At 37.9% G+C, this 18740-nt stretch overlaps 1 protein-coding gene across 2 annotated transcripts in view; it reads right to left on the reverse strand.

Moving 5' to 3' along the window:
• Positions 1 to 18740, reverse strand: part of LOC124787970 (zinc finger protein 26-like) — a 146998-nt gene that overhangs the window by 3785 nt on the left and 124473 nt on the right. For both annotated transcript variants that reach the window (XM_047254977.1, XM_047254976.1), the window contains 2 exons: positions 12919 to 13302; positions 11241 to 11349 (listed from right to left, as the gene is read on the reverse strand). In XM_047254977.1, the coding sequence (XP_047110933.1) occupies positions 11241 to 11349; positions 12919 to 13302 (493 nt within the window). The remainder of the gene's footprint in view (positions 1 to 11240; positions 11350 to 12918; positions 13303 to 18740) is intronic.

Raw genomic sequence — 18740 nt, forward strand, 5'->3', positions numbered from 1 at the left:
ATCTCTGGGACCACAATTAACACTGACAGGTCCTGTGAGACTCTGAAAAAACTCAAATGGGCAATTCAGAACCAGAGAAGAGGAATGCTGAACAAGGGCGTACACATTCTCCATGACAATGCTCACCCACACATCGCTCGGCAAACTGTTTCTCTCCTGCAACAGTTTCAGTGGAACATAATCACCTACCCACCCTATAGTCCTGACCTGGCACCCAGCGACTGTCACCTGTTCCCTAGGTTAAAAGACCATTTGGCCGGAAAGCGATTCAGCTCCGACAACGAGGTGAAAGAAGAGGTTCATAACTTTCTGAACAGCGTGGCAGTAAGCTGGTATGCCATGGGCATACAAAAACTGCCACAGCGTCTACAAAAATGCATCGACAGAAAAGGTGCTTATGTCAAAAAATAGCTAAATGTTCAAGGTGTAAACTGATGTAAACCACTGTAGAAATAAACAGTTCTATGTACTTATAAAAAAAAAGTAGGAGACCTTACTTTTGGGATTCCCTCGTATGAACAAAATTCGCTTTTCTGAGAAGGTTAGTGAGAATGAAGAGATATAATGAAACAGTTAGAACCAAATTCAACGGTCTCTTTCTAAATATAACAAAATGCATTACACATACTGACAAAGGCAAGACCTGCACCAATAAAGGTTTCAGTTTCAATACAGAGATTGCGAAAACTATTCAATCAGTAAGATATAGTTATTTGTCTGGCAATAAAAGTGTTTCTAGCAAAGCACTGGTAACTCATGCTAGTTTTATTGGTCCCTTTGATCCATGATTCACCTCTCCATAATAAACATGTGAAAATAATACAGTAATAACAGAAAACGTTTGAGGTGTGTGTAGCAAGAATTTTTAATTACTAATATATTTAAATCTTTCTGTTCAACGATATCCAATAAAGTACTTCAGAGTGGAATACCATTTTTATAATGACAGGTTTTTAACAGTATTAAGTGTGAACTGAGTGATATAGAAAAATCAATTAAACACACAAGTTTTGATGGAGGAGTTCCAACAATATTATGAAATGGATAGACAGCAACTAACATAAAGATGACATGTCGCGTTGTAAACAGGCAAAACAATACGACTGTTACACACAATGATTTTGACCAATTCCTTCTCTGGAAAGGAAAACACACACACCTTTACATAAAGCAAGTACAACTGTGTTGTGGCCAGTCCTGGGTGAGCACTTTGCTTTACCGAAGCCCCACAACACAGTTACTGTTTACAGCCATTGCATGAATATGAAAATGTCTGATGTAGAATATACGAGTGTAGAAATGAGAGATAACTCCACATACTCAACAGAGAAAAGGCTACTGCATGTGATGAGTTTCTGTTAGATAATATATCAAATGCATGGAAAAAGCGGAACCCGTTTGATGACAGTCCATTGTAGGTTACATCGAGTCTAAGAAGAATATCAAGAAGTTTCACACGACAGATGTCTGCAATCATCAACCATGAGAGGTTAAGCTTTTCCACTAACAAAAACTAAACAAACACACACACAATGAAACTCTGCAAGGAAACAAACTTCTCCAACCTAATAGTCGAGGGTGGATTCCAACAAATTCACAAAATTTTAAATGCTTAGCACACTTGTGTTGTTAGCTAAAATAAATGGCACGTCCTCCATTAAACTCTCTACAGCCTTCTTGACACACTGCACTTCATTAAAATATGCTATATGTACATCATAGACACCACAAAGATCTGAATCCTCATGATGGAGTAAAAAGCCATGGATGGAGGAATTTTCCCTCCTTTGGAGAGAGACTGAATCTCTGTGACCAAATGGACGAATGGTATGGCGGAATGGTTGGTTTCACTGGGTAGAGCTTATAGACAGTAAATTCAGGCCACAAATTAACCTAGCAGGGCATAACTTTCCTTTCAGCTAAAAGACAATGTCTTACAGAGACTGGACATCATTTTCTATAGCGTGTCACCAGTACATCACTGAATGTCATTTCAGATTTCTTGTTATTAAGAATACTGATGTGCTCTGACATTCAACTGCTGCTATTTCCTCACCTTAATTTTGTAGCAAGTGGAAGAAGTGTTCTGGGTCACATTCTGTGCTGAATACTCTTGACGAATTGCTTGGAGAATAGATGAGAAAATTCATCCCTTTTTTATGCTTCACTTGCTCCAATGTCTTAAGGATCACATACAGTTATGCAGTGTAAACTGTTAATTTGTCTGGTAGGCAGATCCTGAGGTCATGGTCACAAGAAATGACAGTGTAGCCAATAATGTCCCACTGCTTAGATCTGACTGTATACAATGTGATAAAATTGCAGTGCTTGCATAAGAAACTTAAAAAAGACACTTGAGAAAAACTACATTCAGAATGCTTTCCTTTTCAAAAGTTGTAGAATCTGAAATAACACTGGGCCTCGTAACAAGCAAAGGTGGTGATTTGTTCCAGTCTTGGCACAAGCCATTAAATTAGGAGTTTGAAACTTCCAAAATGTATCTGTTAGGCAGGATCCCAAAGGGCCACATTGTTCACTAATGTTTATTAAGCTGGCACTGCATGGATGCATAGGCAATATCACTTTGTGATGGGAACTGATAAATTTTATACTCTCTTCATACCTTAAGGAGGTGCTACCTTATGGAAAGTGATGGACCCAGACCTCAGCATAGAGACTAGTCTTCAATAACTCAGTGTCTAAGCTGACTCCCTCATGACACTTCTTGACAGATTAAAACTGTGTGCTGGACCGAGATTCAAACTTGGGACCTTGGTCTTGGGGCAAGTGCTCTACTGACTCAGCTATCGAAGCATGACTCACGACCTGTCCTCACAGTCTGACTTCTGCCAGTACCTCGTCTCCTACCTTTCAAACATCACTGCCCCACAAACCTGGCATGACTAGCACTCCTTGAAGAAAGGATATTGCAGACATATGGTTTAGCTACACTCTGGGGGAGTTTCCTGAATGAAATTTTCACTCTGCAGTGGCACACAGATTTAATTCACCAGAAAGCCTCACATCAGTGCACACTCCACTGCAGAGTGAGAATTTCATTCTGTAAAAAAACCCAGGCTGTGGCTAAGCCACATTTCCATAATATTCTTTCTTCTGGGAGTGCTAGCCTTGCAACATTCACAGGCGAGCTTCTGTGAAGTTTGGAAGGAAGGAGACGAGGTATTGGTGGACGTACAGCTGTGAGGATGGGTCATGAGTCATGCATGGACAGCTCAGTTGGTAGAGAACTTAGCTGCGAAAGGAAAGTCCCGAGTTCAAGTCTCAGTCTGGCACATAGTTTTAATCTGCCAGGAAGTTTCATATCAGCACACACTCCACTACAGAATGAAAATTTCATTCTGACTCCATCATAGTGGATTGCACCAATGGTTTTCAGGGAGGATGACCAAGCAGACCTATTCACTGTGGAACCACAATGAAGCCAAGACCATACAACAGTTCTACAGAACTGGAGCAGATGTGCTGCCTGCTTCCGTCACCTTACAACAAACACCCTTTTAAATGTTGAGATAATCGAGTGAAAGCTATCAGATCCCTCAAGTGTTGCAACCAGGCACGTTTATCACTGAAATTGAGACTTGGAAACCTTGTTGATTCTTTAAAGTTTAAAACTGTATGCCTCATTCTGAATTTTGGAAGATTAAAAACACAGTGTGAATGTTTAAAAGCAGCACACAGATTTTTCAGCTGAAAATTTAAAGCCAGTGTTTTCCACCTACTTCTCCAACCTCTTAACTATTAGTGACAACTACCATGTTGATGCAGGAATACTGGAAGAAGAATAGAGAATTAGGATATAAATCTACAAATACGGAGCACTGAAAAAGAATGCTTATTGTTGTTTATACTATTTACAGTGATTTTTAAAAGGGTCCCATTTCAACTATTACCTTGAGGGGCAAATGATTTTGGACATTACCAGCTCTAACCCTAAAATAACTAGGAGGGAGGGAGGGCTATATAATAACAGTGAGAAGTCCCTTGAAGCCCTGTATCTGATTAAGGAGATTATGTCTTGAAGTAGCATTGTATACTTTTTCAAGGTAAAAGAAAATACCAATTAGGTAATATATGCACAGCCAAGTGCACATAACAGCCACCATCTACAACATCAGAATATCTAAGGCAGAATAAGATCTTCAAAGCTGCACCGATGGAGACTAAGAAACTGTCTCAGATCCAGACAAGGTGTCCTTTGATATTTTGCACCATGGTCTGCTCCCACACAACTGGTGCAAGCAATGCTATAATGCGTACTCAAACATATATAGTCCATCCCAGGTTACAGAAGGGGAATTAAAGTGACTTTTCCCATGAGTTGGGGAAGCTGTCTTGCTTTTGAAGTTAAAAAGTGATCACAAAATGCTGCAGTGCATTTTATAATTAACTGCATTAGATATGTCGCTTGCTACAGACAATGCTGAGTCCAGTTCCCATACAGAGGAAGGAAAGTTGTACATTTTGTCATTTACAGAACTGGAATTCCAACTGCTCCTCTCAGTGATCACTCACTCACTGATGATAGAAGGCTGGTTTCTGACAGGCAGTAGTGTTCATTGAAGTCTTTTGCTATGTCTCCTTTGCTGGTCTGAAGAATGTTGTTCCTCACCACAGCATAAATCGGGCACCATCTCTAAAATCCTCTTCATGGCCTCTCATATCTGTTCTGGTTTGATGGAACAATTGATTAAACTTGCAAACTGTTGCCATGATCTATACTTGCACTCTTTAATGACATATCAAAATTGTGCCTTCTTGATCCAAATAATTGTGACGTACTTAGAAATCAAACTGTATTTAAACCTTCACAGGCGTTCTTGTGCACCTGCCTCTAGTAGCAGAGTAACATTCCTCAAACTAACATGAAAGAGACTGCCTTCTTATCTGTCCTGAACAATTTGATACAGATGCATTCCCAGGAAGGTGAATCCATACAAATAATGCTATTAACCCATTCCTGGATGCTGTTTCTACATTCAGTTAGCTGGCTGTACAACATCTTGCTGAGCACTCACGTTGATGGATTTTTACAGACACTGCTCTGTTTGATAGGTGTACCCAGATTGGGAACTGATTACTGCACTGCAAATTGCCAAGCACTCCCAAATCAGCAGTTTTGGAAAACATATTGCAGGTGATGGTGGAAAACAGCCCTAGACCAGTGCTGAAGTGCAAATGCTGTCCCATTTCCATGAGGTGTGAGATGTCTCATAACATGAAACTTTCAGCAACTTGACCTGAGGAACAGGAGGTAGTGGAATCCTTCATAACATGACATAAATCTCCCTGCCCCCCTGCGCGTGAGCGCGCGCGCGCGCGCGCGCGCGCACACACACACACACACACACACACACACACACACACACACAAGGAATGGGTGAATCAGCTATTTGAAAAGATTAGTGAGATCATCTTAATCAATTTGGTGATAAGGGGGCAGAAGGATCAAACATGGTTTCTTGATGCATTTTTACTGTTACAGACACTGCTTGTGGGTTGGTGGTGGGGAGATAGGAGAAGAGTGGCATACAAACTTTGCAAAAGTAGCCACTTCTACTTAACCTCTGTCACACTGAGGCATCCTTACTGTGGTGGTCACAACTCCTTAGCACAGGGATGACAGATAATTTAAAATAAATCTCATGCAAACACAAGCAGAAGGATCTATACAGTGGTAGGAATCTCAAGTGCTTAAAAAAATGTTGCTCACCAGAAATTGTCCGGGAAACTGATTGAAATGGAAGGAAAGGGATAGTTCTAATGGCAGCTTGGACTAACAACTGTAAATAGCAAAAGTGCACTTGACCATTCAGTAGTGAATAAGCAGTATACAGCAGTGGACATACTGCGACAATGTATCAACACTGTTGTGTCAGATATCACAATGGAGCAATATCTCTAAGTCAAGGTTTGAGATATTCTCCAGAATGTTCTGAAAAAGAGAAACGTATGTGCAAAGTCTGCACTGAACATTCTTGCCTCCCCAACAAAAATAATGCATGGACACCAGCTGTGACTTAATTGAAATGCAAAATGTGGCAATTTTTTCCTGGAAAAATCATCATGGCTGACAAGACTGATTGTCACCTCACTCACGACTAACAATATATTTATGGCAAACTGACCAGTATGTTTGAATAATGAAAAAAGCTACTTTTGATGACAAATGTAAACAGAAAATTATAGCCCCGTAGGAGAATAGTTTTCAGACTGGACTATTACCCAGCAAAAAGAGGTACACTGTCTTGTATCCACCTAAAAGCTGTTACGTCTAGGGCTCAGAATGCCTGCTCTGAACTGAAATTGGTTCAGTAATTCCTAGTGGTAGAAGTCTGATCCTTATTTATGTTGTAACCAGCTTCTGAACTTATACACATGTCATAAATGTCAAAGTAGTAGGGAAAGGAAGAGGGTAGCATCCGACAATATGCAATTACTATTATTTGTTGGTGGAACTGACACGCTGAAGTGAGAAAAGTAGCACAAGATTCAAAAAAGGGTCTGGTGAGTATTTATATGAAAATGAGTTCAGATGCTGTAGCAGTTCAGTCTCATCATGAGTCCAAACAGTGAAATATTTCCAGTATCTTAGAAGTAAATGAGAGGCTGAGTATAAATGGAACTGAATGGAGCCCTCTTTCAGTGACCCATCTAAATGATGGCATAAGAGATAGCCAGCCGGTTTCTCCTTGTTGTAAAATGGTTTTTGACTGATATATAACTAACTAATTTAAAAGAAGGTTTCATTTTAGGCTGTTCTGGGTAGAGGAGTAGCCAGTAGCATGTATATCGTGAACTTTAGATTGAATGCACACAAATTTCAAATGCTTCATAAAATAGTAAGTGTCTATAATACACAGCTCAATCTTTTGTCCAAGAAATAGTAGATGGCATATTATTAATTTTAGCTACTTGCTTCTATTACTATATTCCCTAATTTGTTTTGCATCCCTGCAAGTTTTCCTTCATGCTATAATCTATTTTTGTGAGGGAGGTAAATTTTGGGTAAGTTGTTTAATTTATATGGAATCCAGAAATTAACCATGAACACAATTCACTGTACAAAATAAATAGAAATAGGCACACACATTCATATAACGCAATGTAATGAAACCCACTACATTCACCGTTATATTGATAACCATTAAAAACACACATCCAATCCATTCCTCAATATTTACTATGTTAAACAGAGAAAAAGAGAGAGAGAGAGAGAGAGAGAGAGAGAGAGAGAGAGAGAGAGAGTGTGAGTGTGTGTGTGTGTGTGTGTGTGTGTGTGTGTGTGCGAGCGCACGCGTGCGCGCACACCCTTTGAAGTAACATGCACTTCACTAAAGTGATTTTTTGTAACACTGTTTTTGAGAAGGGGAAAAATTGGCCAAATGTATATGCATAATTTTTTTCAGTAAGCAACATGATTATTTACAATGAGGTTAAAAGCTTTCCTAAGAGTTATCTTTGAGGACTTTTTATGGAATAATTTTCTCATTTATACGATCAGTTTTGGAGCTCTGTAACTTACAGAGAGTGATTTTCCTCTTTCTAAGCCAGTTACTTGCATCTTTGCATCATACTTTACCAGTCAGCTTCTTGCCTATCTGAGAGTACATTACCCATTTCTACTGTCTACTGGGACTACTCCCTCCCACTTTGACAGTGTACTGGCAGGAGAAAGGGAGCTTGTTCTTTGTAACTTCCTTATGCTTTGTTGGGAATACAGACATATTAAAAAATGGCATGAAATGCACTGTCGAGAAAAGTAAGATCATGTTAGTAACCAGAGAAGATGAAGAAGACAACGGACAAATTAATACTGAAATATAGAACATTGAAACTGTGGACAACTTTAAATATCTAGGATGCATGATAATGGAGAATGCAATGATTAAGGCAGAAATAAGCAAATGGGTACAACGGAGCAATGCATTCAACCAATGTGTGATGGGTTTAGTCTGGCGAATGCCAATGAAGTGTAAGCATTTCATGTAAGTGATGTACTTTACACCCATATTGACATATGTTTTCGAGACTGGGACAGCGATAAAAAAAAAAAAGCAAGGAGTAGAATCCAAACCAGTGAAATGAAATTCCTAAGAAGTTGTCAGGGAAAATGAGGAGAGGCTGAGCAAGAAATGAAGCCATTAGGGGGAAATTGGAGTAGAAAGGTTGAATGACAGAAAAGAGAAGAGTAGGTTAAAGTAGTTTAGACATGTAAAGAGAATTGAAGATGAAAGAAAACCAAAATAAACGAATTTGAGAGCAAGAGAGAGACTCAGAGAGAAATGGATGACTTGATAAAGACCATTTAAAAAAGGAGGAATCTGGGCTGGAACAAAAGAGTTACAGAAGAAGAATGGTGGAAAGATGGGGGAAAGAGGAGAAGTACCATAAATGCCCAAACACAAAATGATGCTGGGTAAAGGGGAAATAATGTGGAAGATAGCATATTATGTTATTCCTTCATGTCTTTCATCATAAAATTTGGTAAGTACAAAAAAAAAAGAGGTGCTGTTCTGATGTGAACTTATACTGTGCTTTCCAGACTACTTTGAAAATACAGCATTATCTGAACCTTGACTATTGGTCATCAGTTATCCTCATAAGCTGCCCTTCCATTTGATGTTCCACACTCTCAAGAGTGTAATAATGACAATGCTTAATCCTGAAGTGACTTGATGTCCACCTTCCACTTCTGATTCTATGACAAAATGTTGTACTTTAAAATAAAATAGTGTTGGAACTATGTACTGAATGCACTTTTAACTGAGATTTCAGTACAAATGTCAAGTATAAATATGGCAAGGGAAGTTCTGGCAGAATGTAAATACAGCTGAACACACAATGTCAGGACTGCAGTTTGGCAGGTGGACTGGTTGCCAGAAAGTAAGTAATTTAGGACTAAAGGTCTGGTAGAATGATCTTTATAGTCATTTGCATCATATTCCATATAAAATAATGTCAGTTTTTTCACAATCATGAGGTAATGCTAAGCAAGTTTGACACACAGCATCTGGCCATGATGCATATCCATGCTTCTTCAGTGTTTTCATGCCATCTAGCAATCAATATTTGAACTACAGCCTCTGCTGATGAACACAATCATGTGGGAAACACTGACAAAGTGCGGACTTTCAGGATGGCCAAACATGCTTCTATTTTTATGATTATTGACCCCAAACTATTAATTACAAATGATATGACTTTTAGCTTGAAACCAGTCCCATGAAAAAAAGCAGATTTCGTGTCATATCACACCTTAATGATTCTAGTGTGTTTAACATACTGCCACTGAACAAACATAGCTGGTACTAGTAGGCTTTGTTTCTTCAAGTTTAGGATTTTAATGTATCAAACAATGGAAACTCCAGGGCAGAATAACAACAACATGGAATGGATAAATTGCAAATCACCACATAGAGGAGGCACAGAGTTCCAGATAGGCACAATGAAAAGAATGCTATAAATATGTCAGCTTTCAGACAAGGTTGTTCTTCAGAAGTAGAAAACACACACAGTCATGCATCAACAACTCTAGTGGCCATATATGGGTGAACTGTTCTTGTCTGATTGTGTGGAAGTTTTCTACTACTGAAGAAGAATCTTGTCTGAAAGGTGAAATATTTATAGCATTTTTTTTCATTGTCTCTCTCTGCAACTCAATGACTCCTCTATGTGGTGTGCAGTAATCTATCCGAGCTTTAATATATTTCTGTCAGGGTTAAATTCAGTTGAGGAACATTCAAAAATTTTAATGTTCTCAAAACACAGATGTCATTTAAGACACAGCATGAGTTAAGAATGAACAATGATGTGAAGAGGTGCTCTCTATGACCTTCCGAAACAACTGCAATGTCAGTTGTATAACATGATCTAGGGATACTGGAACCTTGGCCGAAAGCAGATTTCAACAATTGTGGACCACATTTTTGATTGTAAATAGCTAAAAAATGAAATTAAATTTATGTGGTGGCATTTGTAAAAGAGGAAGAAACAGTGTGTACTGGTAAAACTTACAGAATCTGAGCTACTTTCTTAAGGCAAGACTGGCCAAAAAACTGGCAGTGGACAGCGAAATAAGCTCTACTAATGTCTGCATTATAATCAGGATGGTACAATTACTTGAATGTACATTCACATGAATGTATTGAAGAGTATTACATGTGATTTGTGATGTCTGCCCCTAAGTATATCTATTTAACAATTTTACGCTTGATTTTAGCTCTATATTGCTGTAAATTGCCATCCACTGTGTAAGGGTACAGATGTCGATCATGTACTTGATGAATCAAATCTATCCTTAAACTTCTTTGCCACAGTGCAGCAGCATTGCTGATGCAGATGCCCCATAGTTCTAGAAGGGAGAGGTTGGCACCTGGAGATCGTTTGGTGTGAAGAGTGAGTTAGTCACATGAGGACCATCATGCAAGTACAATGTGTTATGTATGTGCGATCATGGTTAAAGTAATAATTTTGAAGCATACGATTAATTTCATATCAGGGGCATCGTTATATACATTAGTTAAACTGTAAGGAATCAGCAATGACAAATTCATATAAGCTCATGATAAATGAGTGAATGCAACTGTAATGTGAGTGTGATCAGAACAAGTAGGGACATAACACTTGAAATTAAAGTAAAATAAACTAACCGTGTTGTATAAAACATATTGCAAACCCTTCATTATTATTATTATTATTATTATTATATTTTGGAGGGGACTTAGTAATAGAACTGCAGGAGAATAGGTAGGCTTGCATCATATGCTCACAGCCAGAACTTCAGTTATAGGCATATTTACCTTGAGAGCAAGTTCGTCCTTCAAAACTAGCCACTTATGAATGTCCAATGCCTAATTTTCCAATGAGCCAAAATACAGTGAATAATAATTATGTGTAAATCAACAAATAATATGGAGTGGCACCTTACAACTGATTAGAAAGTTGTTTCAGCTTATCTAAAATAATTCAAAGAATATGCAAAATGCCTAAATCAGTACATCTCTACAGGGATTTTAAAATGGCTCTTTTCGAAGATGAGTTCTCATGACCTAAAAATAAAAGTGGTATTTGTTCACCTTTCTAGAGTAATGACAGGTCAAACAAGATACTAATACAAACAGCCCTTCATGTAGTGTAAAGTATTGGCACTCTGAAAGCTAATGTATTTGCAGCATTGATATTAAATTCTAAATTTGAGGTTTATTTATGAATGTACTCACATGACAAACATAAGGCCGCAGCTTGCTGTGGACAGCCTGTATATGTTTCTTTAAGCATTTTGAATCGGCATATGTTTTGAGACATATGTCACATTGTTTGGTTGCATACCTTAAAACCAAGAAAACCCTGATCAAAATCAACTTATCTGTAAATGAAGTAAAATGCTAAAACAGTGAGACTTATTACACTACAATCAGTAAATAAACATTATTAATAATTTAGAGTGAAGAGCCTCAAATACGGCACACAAATGGTACCAAGAATTACTTGATGTGGAGAGGAGCTGTTATGCCCATTTGTTCTAGGAAGCCATCTAACTTCACAAGCATTACCATTGTCTCAACAAGAAAGAGGAAAGACTCAAGAAAAACAAAACCTGGAGTCTGCTGCTACAAAGAATGGTTATTGCAGGCAACAAGGAGAAAACTACAACAGTAACAACCAGGGAAAAGCCCTTGAACACTGATGAGATGTCCAGGAACTCAACTCCAGTGTGCCACCAGCATCTGAGGGTGAATCTTTGACAAAGCCAGCCATGAAACAAATGTTGGTTGAAGATCCCAAGATGAGTGCTAACAGCCAACATGTGCTTAAATTATTAGCCTTTTTTTTAAAAAAAATATGCAAAACTGAGGAAAATACTAGTAAGTCCATTCTCTACTGGTGTTCTACAAAATTCATGAAACAAAAAATTTGTCCAGAAGAATGGGAGCAGATAAAATAATTTAATAAATTAAGTGCAGTACAGAAAAAACTAAGAAACAAATTTAAGTGACTAGAGTAAAAATCTTCATAGAATAATATACAATGACTGAAAAAGGATTAAGTAAACACCCTGATGAAAAAAATATAATGTGTGGCACAGGCACACAAAAACTATGGAATGGGAGATACAGGCTGTCATACCAATAACAAACAGAACTAAAATAGCAAAAGTATTTTTGTTCTTTTGTAGGGGGAGAGAGAAAGTTGTTGGCAAGGTGGTATTGCTGAGGGAAGTAAGTATAGATGATAAAGAAAAGCATTTACCAATGAAGAACACATGAATAGTTTAAATGCTTCAAAGACAGCTGGGTGTCTGTGAAGGACAACAAGCTTTTCGAACAATTTTTGTATGGCTTCCTGTACGATCACTGTCCACAAATCCTACTTCACTGGCCCTGACACTTGTGATTCCTATTTCCTTCATAAAATCAATTTCCAAGAGAAAGAATAGCATTTTAATTCCACGAAATACAAGTGAACTGAATACAATTTAGCTTCTTCCATAACCCTACAGAGAGTTCAAAAAAGTTTAAATTCCACATCCTGAAGTCAATAAGTTTCTCTCCAGTCTTTCAGATGAAAACTTATCAAACATTGAAATGCACCTTTATGTCATCTACTCATTTTCCCAATACTACTTCCATCAATCAGTTTGGAATATATCTGTCCATTATGCATTATCATTTATTTAAAATTATCTTTGTTAAGTGTTAAAAAATAAGTGCTACAAAAATATTTTGTATAAGATGTTAGCATAGTAAAATTATATTAGGCAGAATTTAAAAAGATCACATAGAACATGGAACTAATTTTGTCTTCTGTAATAGTATTCTGCTATTTAGCCATCAAAACTGCACAGTATGATAATATAGCGGAACAGTAAACTACATTAAAACACTGAAAGTAACCAACCAACGAGGAAGATCATCAGTCTTGCGATTCATATGTATGACCCGATGGTTGCGTAACTGGGCTGCTTGCTTGAAACCTTTGCCACAGTCTGGACAATGAAAAGACCGAACTTCGCCATGAGTCTGCATATGTGCAACCATCCGTGTAATTACTGCAGTACGATACTTCTTACAAACAGGGCACACAAGCAGCCCAGCATCTTGACTGTGTGCAACCCACAAATGCATGGCACATCCTCTCCAGCGGTTGAACATCATTTTACATTCTGTGCAACGAAACTGTTGCTGGCTTCCAGTCACACGGCTTTCTGGCATGTGACATTCTAAATGAATAGCAAGTGCTTCAGCTGATGCAAATTTGTGGTGGCAGCCATCTTTCGTGCATCTGCAACAACAAAAGTTTGCCTGTTACTAGCGGAAAAGAAACAAGTACAATAAATGTTTGAATATAGTCTCAAGGCACAATATTTTAATACAATGTGTCAAGTGGTACAAACTCTATGAGATTTGGGCAGAGTACTTACTAGCCATTATATAGAGATAAATACTTTCATGTGGTTGACGGTAACAGTACTGCCTGTCAATGAGACAATCCCATGCCACATGTTTCCAAAAATTTCAAATCTACTTCATGGCACAACAGGCATTATTTATCCTCTTTCTATCTTATTATATGTGTAACACATACGGTCACTCAGAAACTATAACATTGATATCATTTTGTAATCAGTAGTGATGAAAAAGCTTATAAATGTTCAGGATGTAATCATATGTACAAATCAGTTTGTGATATGAATGTAAAATGGCTTGTTCCACATTATTTCGACCTATCTGCAAAATGATCCATGGAACATGTGACTAACTGAACATTCTACTTGAACCAAATCAGTATGTTATTTATCAGGTCATGCACACAAACCAAATATCTGATTCAAAGTCACAACTGGAAAGAGGGGAGGTTTGCAATTTTTCGTTCTATCATGCAGTGTAACGAAGTGCATGAATAACTTCCCAGATTTTCTCCTTTTTAAGTGCATAAGTACACTGTGAATGGCAAACAATTAGTTAAAAATCTGAAAAAGTTGCATATCTACTTGTAAGTGCTGAAATAAAATGCAATTAGAAGAACTCATTGATAGGGCGGAAGTTAGTAAATGAGTATTGTAGTGTTCCATCAACACATCTCAGAAGAAATTTGCCAAATCTAATGTAAATGGCATAATTTTTATGTAAACATATCTTGCACAGTCAGAATTGGTATCAGTGGACTCTTATCAAACAATTTTAAAGTGTGGTGCCATGTAAGTTGTCTTTTTTCCCTTTTTGCTTTTCATACACAGGCACCATACAAGGAATGGTAACCAAAAAGAGAAATTAACAGGAGGAGATCATGTTGGTTGGGCAACATAAAAATATTTGTATGATAATTACTACATCATTCATCAGTAACAGGGCTATGCAGAGAGGAATAATGCACAGCTTTCCTTGTCGAAGCAAGAAATGAGCATTATACTTCAGTTACCTAACAGTCTGCTGGAATGTCTCACATTATTCGTATGATTCTGTTCTGGCCATCATAGCCAAAGGATTCTACCATACTAAAATTATGAATCATGAGCACAGTGTGGTGTCTCCTGTCGGTAACTTATATTTCTCCTGTAGTGTCATACAAATACCTGAATGAGGGTCAAGACTGTTGGTCTTTTCAGTAACTTTGGCTTAAGGCTAGAAGTGAATTACAGGAGTATCCACTAAACTTAGTATGTGACTGCCTTCACAATGCATCATGATAGTAATATGATGTTACTGCTTAGTGATAATGATGGAAGAACTTCTTCGTGGTTATTTAAAAGGCTCCATAAAAAAGATTTTGCATATAATGTGGGTACAGTAAATACAAGCAACTTCTAAATTTTGTTTCCAAAATATATTTGTGAAAAGTGTTCTGTGAAGAAAGTCATTTCTTCCTTGTACAATTTTGCAAGATCAAATCACACATGTTCTTGCAGTTTAGTCAAATAAGGCAACAATCATCTTGTTCTTCATCCCGTATTGGGTGTATTGATGTTTATGTCAAGACAGATACAATAATTTGTGAAGCATGGTGTGCTCAAACAAAATGTGTGCAATTATAGGCAACAGGTATGTCATAATTTTCTTTAGGAGCAGAATGTTATTTCTAGTAAAATGAATTTATACCTTCTACATGCCAACTGATATACTGAAAATCTACAGTACTTTTAGAAACTAATTGATAGTGGGAATAAGTGACTGATATTTCACATTGATTCTCATCTTATTTGATTTTCTTCTGAAATGACAGGAGTTAACTCAAAACTATCATCCATTTTTTTTCTGGTAAATAAAAGTAATTTACTTGATGAAGAAATGTGTGTCCTTGATTTGAACAAAATATTTTACGTACTTTCAACTTGAGCAATGTATTGAAAAAAAAAAAAAAAGATCTAACGCTGACACAACATTTGATGGAGAACAAAGACAAAGTCACAGTTTCGAAATTCATTTTGTGTTTCATCAGCATATGGGGTGAAATTAAGTTTGAAGACAAAATGGAACAATACTTTAAGTAACTGTCTTTTCTAATAATTGATACTTGTTAGCTCCTCCCAAATACAAGTCCAGATTCTACATGACTGTGCCATATTACTAGTGTATTGCAAGGGTCATCATCATGTTGTGCTTTCTTTATGAAACTGTTTGTCCTGGACATAAGACACTGGCTGACCATGCATCAGGAGATTTTCTAGTCAGGATTTTATTTATTGGTCCCTTTAATCTATGAAAATATGGTGTATTACAAATATTGGAGAAGACGTGCATATTAATTTTTAAGCACATATAAAATAGTATATAACATAAACTACCAGAACTAAATGAATGATATAAACTTAGCTCGTACACATACAATGTAAATAAATTTGTTATATTGTACATTGTAATTTATAGAACCATGTATTCAATCACTGAGTAGAAACAAGGACACTGTAAATCTGGCTGTAAGAACTGTTTACTGGACTCTACATCCTGAATAGCTTTTATTTTCACAGTGAGTTTATTGAAAAGTTTCAGTCATATGTGGGTTGGACCCTTATAACAGGTGGTATTTGTATGGGCTGTACACATGACTTTTCTGGGTTTGGTGTTATGGTAATGGACATCACAATTCCTCTGTAAATGTTTGTCACTATCTGTCACATTTATTACAAAAAATAAAATGATTTCTCTTACATAAACACAAAGCAGCAGAAGTATGTGAAGTGTTGTGAAGGCCTTATTTTATTTCCTTTTATTATTCTAGGGCCCTTATTTTGAATTTAAAGCGCCACTAGAGTGTTTCCCTAGATTGTTACTCCATAGCGTAGAGGCGACTCGACACAGCACAGTAACAATGGTAACTTTTTCCTTATTGCTGCTTTGCTTCAGGGCTCCTTGTTTGCAAATTTGGTTTCTATTAATTGATACACTTACTTACCAGTATTAGTTTTAAGCAGACAATAATTTTACCAAAAATGCAACAACAGAATTGCATATTACTCAGAGTTGATTTAACAAACATCAACAACTTCTACCCACACTGACCATAATGAAATTAAGTGGCCACTTCAAAATGAGGATTAAGACTGGTTTACAAGCAGTCCTACCAAATGTAACAATAACAGTTTAGTCTTGGTGTGTGACATTAATGTTAGCATACTTTTTCTGTTTAAAACACTGTACTTAATATTACATCTGCATGAAATATTCTAACTTATTGGGCTTAAATAACAGTTTTGTGTTGAATAACAACAATATGGAAAGGACAGATTGCTACTCACCATGTAGAGGAGGGTTTGAGTCACTGATAGGCACAGTGGAACGAATGCTAAAATATTATAGCTTTGCAACAAAGTCCTCCTTCTGCAGCAGAATACACCAACATTCACACGATCACAACTTACACAAGGATGCCACTATTTCAGGGTGCTAGACGCCGACTGTGTCTGATGGAGCAGCAATCAGGGATGGATGGTGTGTGTGTGTGTGTGTGTGTGTGTGTGTGGGGGGGGGGGGGGGGGGGGGTGAGTAAGGAGCCAGAATGATGCGAGGGGGGGGGGGATAGCAGAATATGCGTGGGGGAAGATGCCAATGCCGCCTGGTGGAGGGTGCAGGGACTTGATGGGGACAATTATCAAACAAACACAAGGAAGGCTGACACTGTGTTTAGTGTACTTGGGATTGTAAAACAGTTAAGATCCTTAGATGCCAGGAAGGAATTTGGCCCAGACGGTATCCCTGCAAGATTTTATGCTAACTAAGCTACAAATATAGCACAATGCTTATCCATCATCTATCAGAGATCATTGGAACAGTGGAAAGTTCCATGGAACTGGAAGAAGGCCCAGGTCATAGCAATCTATTAAAAGGGTAGAAAATTGGATGCACATAATTATCGACCAGTGTCACTGACATCGACTCATTGTAGAATTATGGAACATATTTTGTCTTCAGATATGATGACCTTTCTAGAATCCGAGAAGCTCATCTGCAGAAACCAGAATGGTTTTAGGAAACAGCGGTCATGCGAGACACAACTGGCCCTCTTCGTGCATGATATACAACAGGCTCCAGATATTGGCTCCCAGCTGGATGCCATAGTCCTCAACTTTTGAAAGACATTCAACTCAGCTCCGCACTGTCGCTTGCTCCAAAAAGTGCATGCTTAGGGTCTATTTGATTGATGGCATATGCAGTTGGATAGAAAGTTTTCCAACAGACATAGAGCAGTAGGTCGTCCTGAATGGGGAGACTTCAACAGAAAACAAGCATAACATCAGGTATGCCCCAGGGCAGTGCAATAGGTCTGCTGTTTTTTATGGTTTACATAAACGATCTGGTTGATAGTATTGACAGCGGTATTAGACTGTTCGCCAGTGATGCTGCAGTCTACAGGAAAGTAGTATCACACTAAAGTTGTGAAAAAATCAATGAGGATTTGCAGAAAATAAATGCATGGTGTAATGACTGGCAGTTATCTCTCAATATTAGTAAGTGTAACCTACTGTGTATAACAAAGCGAAAATCCCCATTAATGTACGAGTACAAAATAAATGCCCATTCTTTGGAACCGGTAATATCCGTCAGGTATCTGGGTGTGACTATTCAAAATGATCTCAAATGGAACGATCAGATTACACAAGTAACAGGTAAGGCAAACTCCAGATTGCGGTTTATTGATAGAATCCTGAAGCGATGCAGTCCTTCAACAAAGGAAATCGCTTACAATACTTTAGTTCATCCAGTCTTAGAGTATTGTTCGTCTGTATGGGACCCTTACCAGTTGGGTCTGATTCAAGAGATTGAGAAGGTCCAAAGAAGAGTAGCAAGATTCATGACTGGTACATTTAGCCATCACATGATTATTACAAATCTCGTAGAAAGTTTGAAGTGGGACACTCTTGCAGATAGACGACGCGCTAAATGGAAGCGGCTGCTCACTAAATTCCAAAATCCGATCTTTGCCGAGGATGTAGAGCATACCACCAACTTTCATATCACACAATGATCACCATTGAAAGGTAAGGGAAATTAGGGCTCGTACTGAGGTGTTCAAACAGTCATTTTTCCCTCGCGCTATTCGTGAGTAGAACAGTGAGGGGGAGGGGGAGGGGATATGACTTTGGCGCGAACAGTGCCCTCCGCCACACACTATTTGGTGGCTAGCGGAGTATATATGTAGATGTAGATAAGAGTATTAGATGCAATGTCAGGAGGCTGTGCTGAGAGAGGAGGCGGGAGGGAGAAATGAGAAGAGAGTAGTAGAAG

Source organism: Schistocerca piceifrons, chromosome 3, assembly GCF_021461385.2.
Source record: "Schistocerca piceifrons isolate TAMUIC-IGC-003096 chromosome 3, iqSchPice1.1, whole genome shotgun sequence".
Classification (NCBI taxonomy): domain Eukaryota; kingdom Metazoa; phylum Arthropoda; class Insecta; order Orthoptera; family Acrididae; genus Schistocerca; species Schistocerca piceifrons.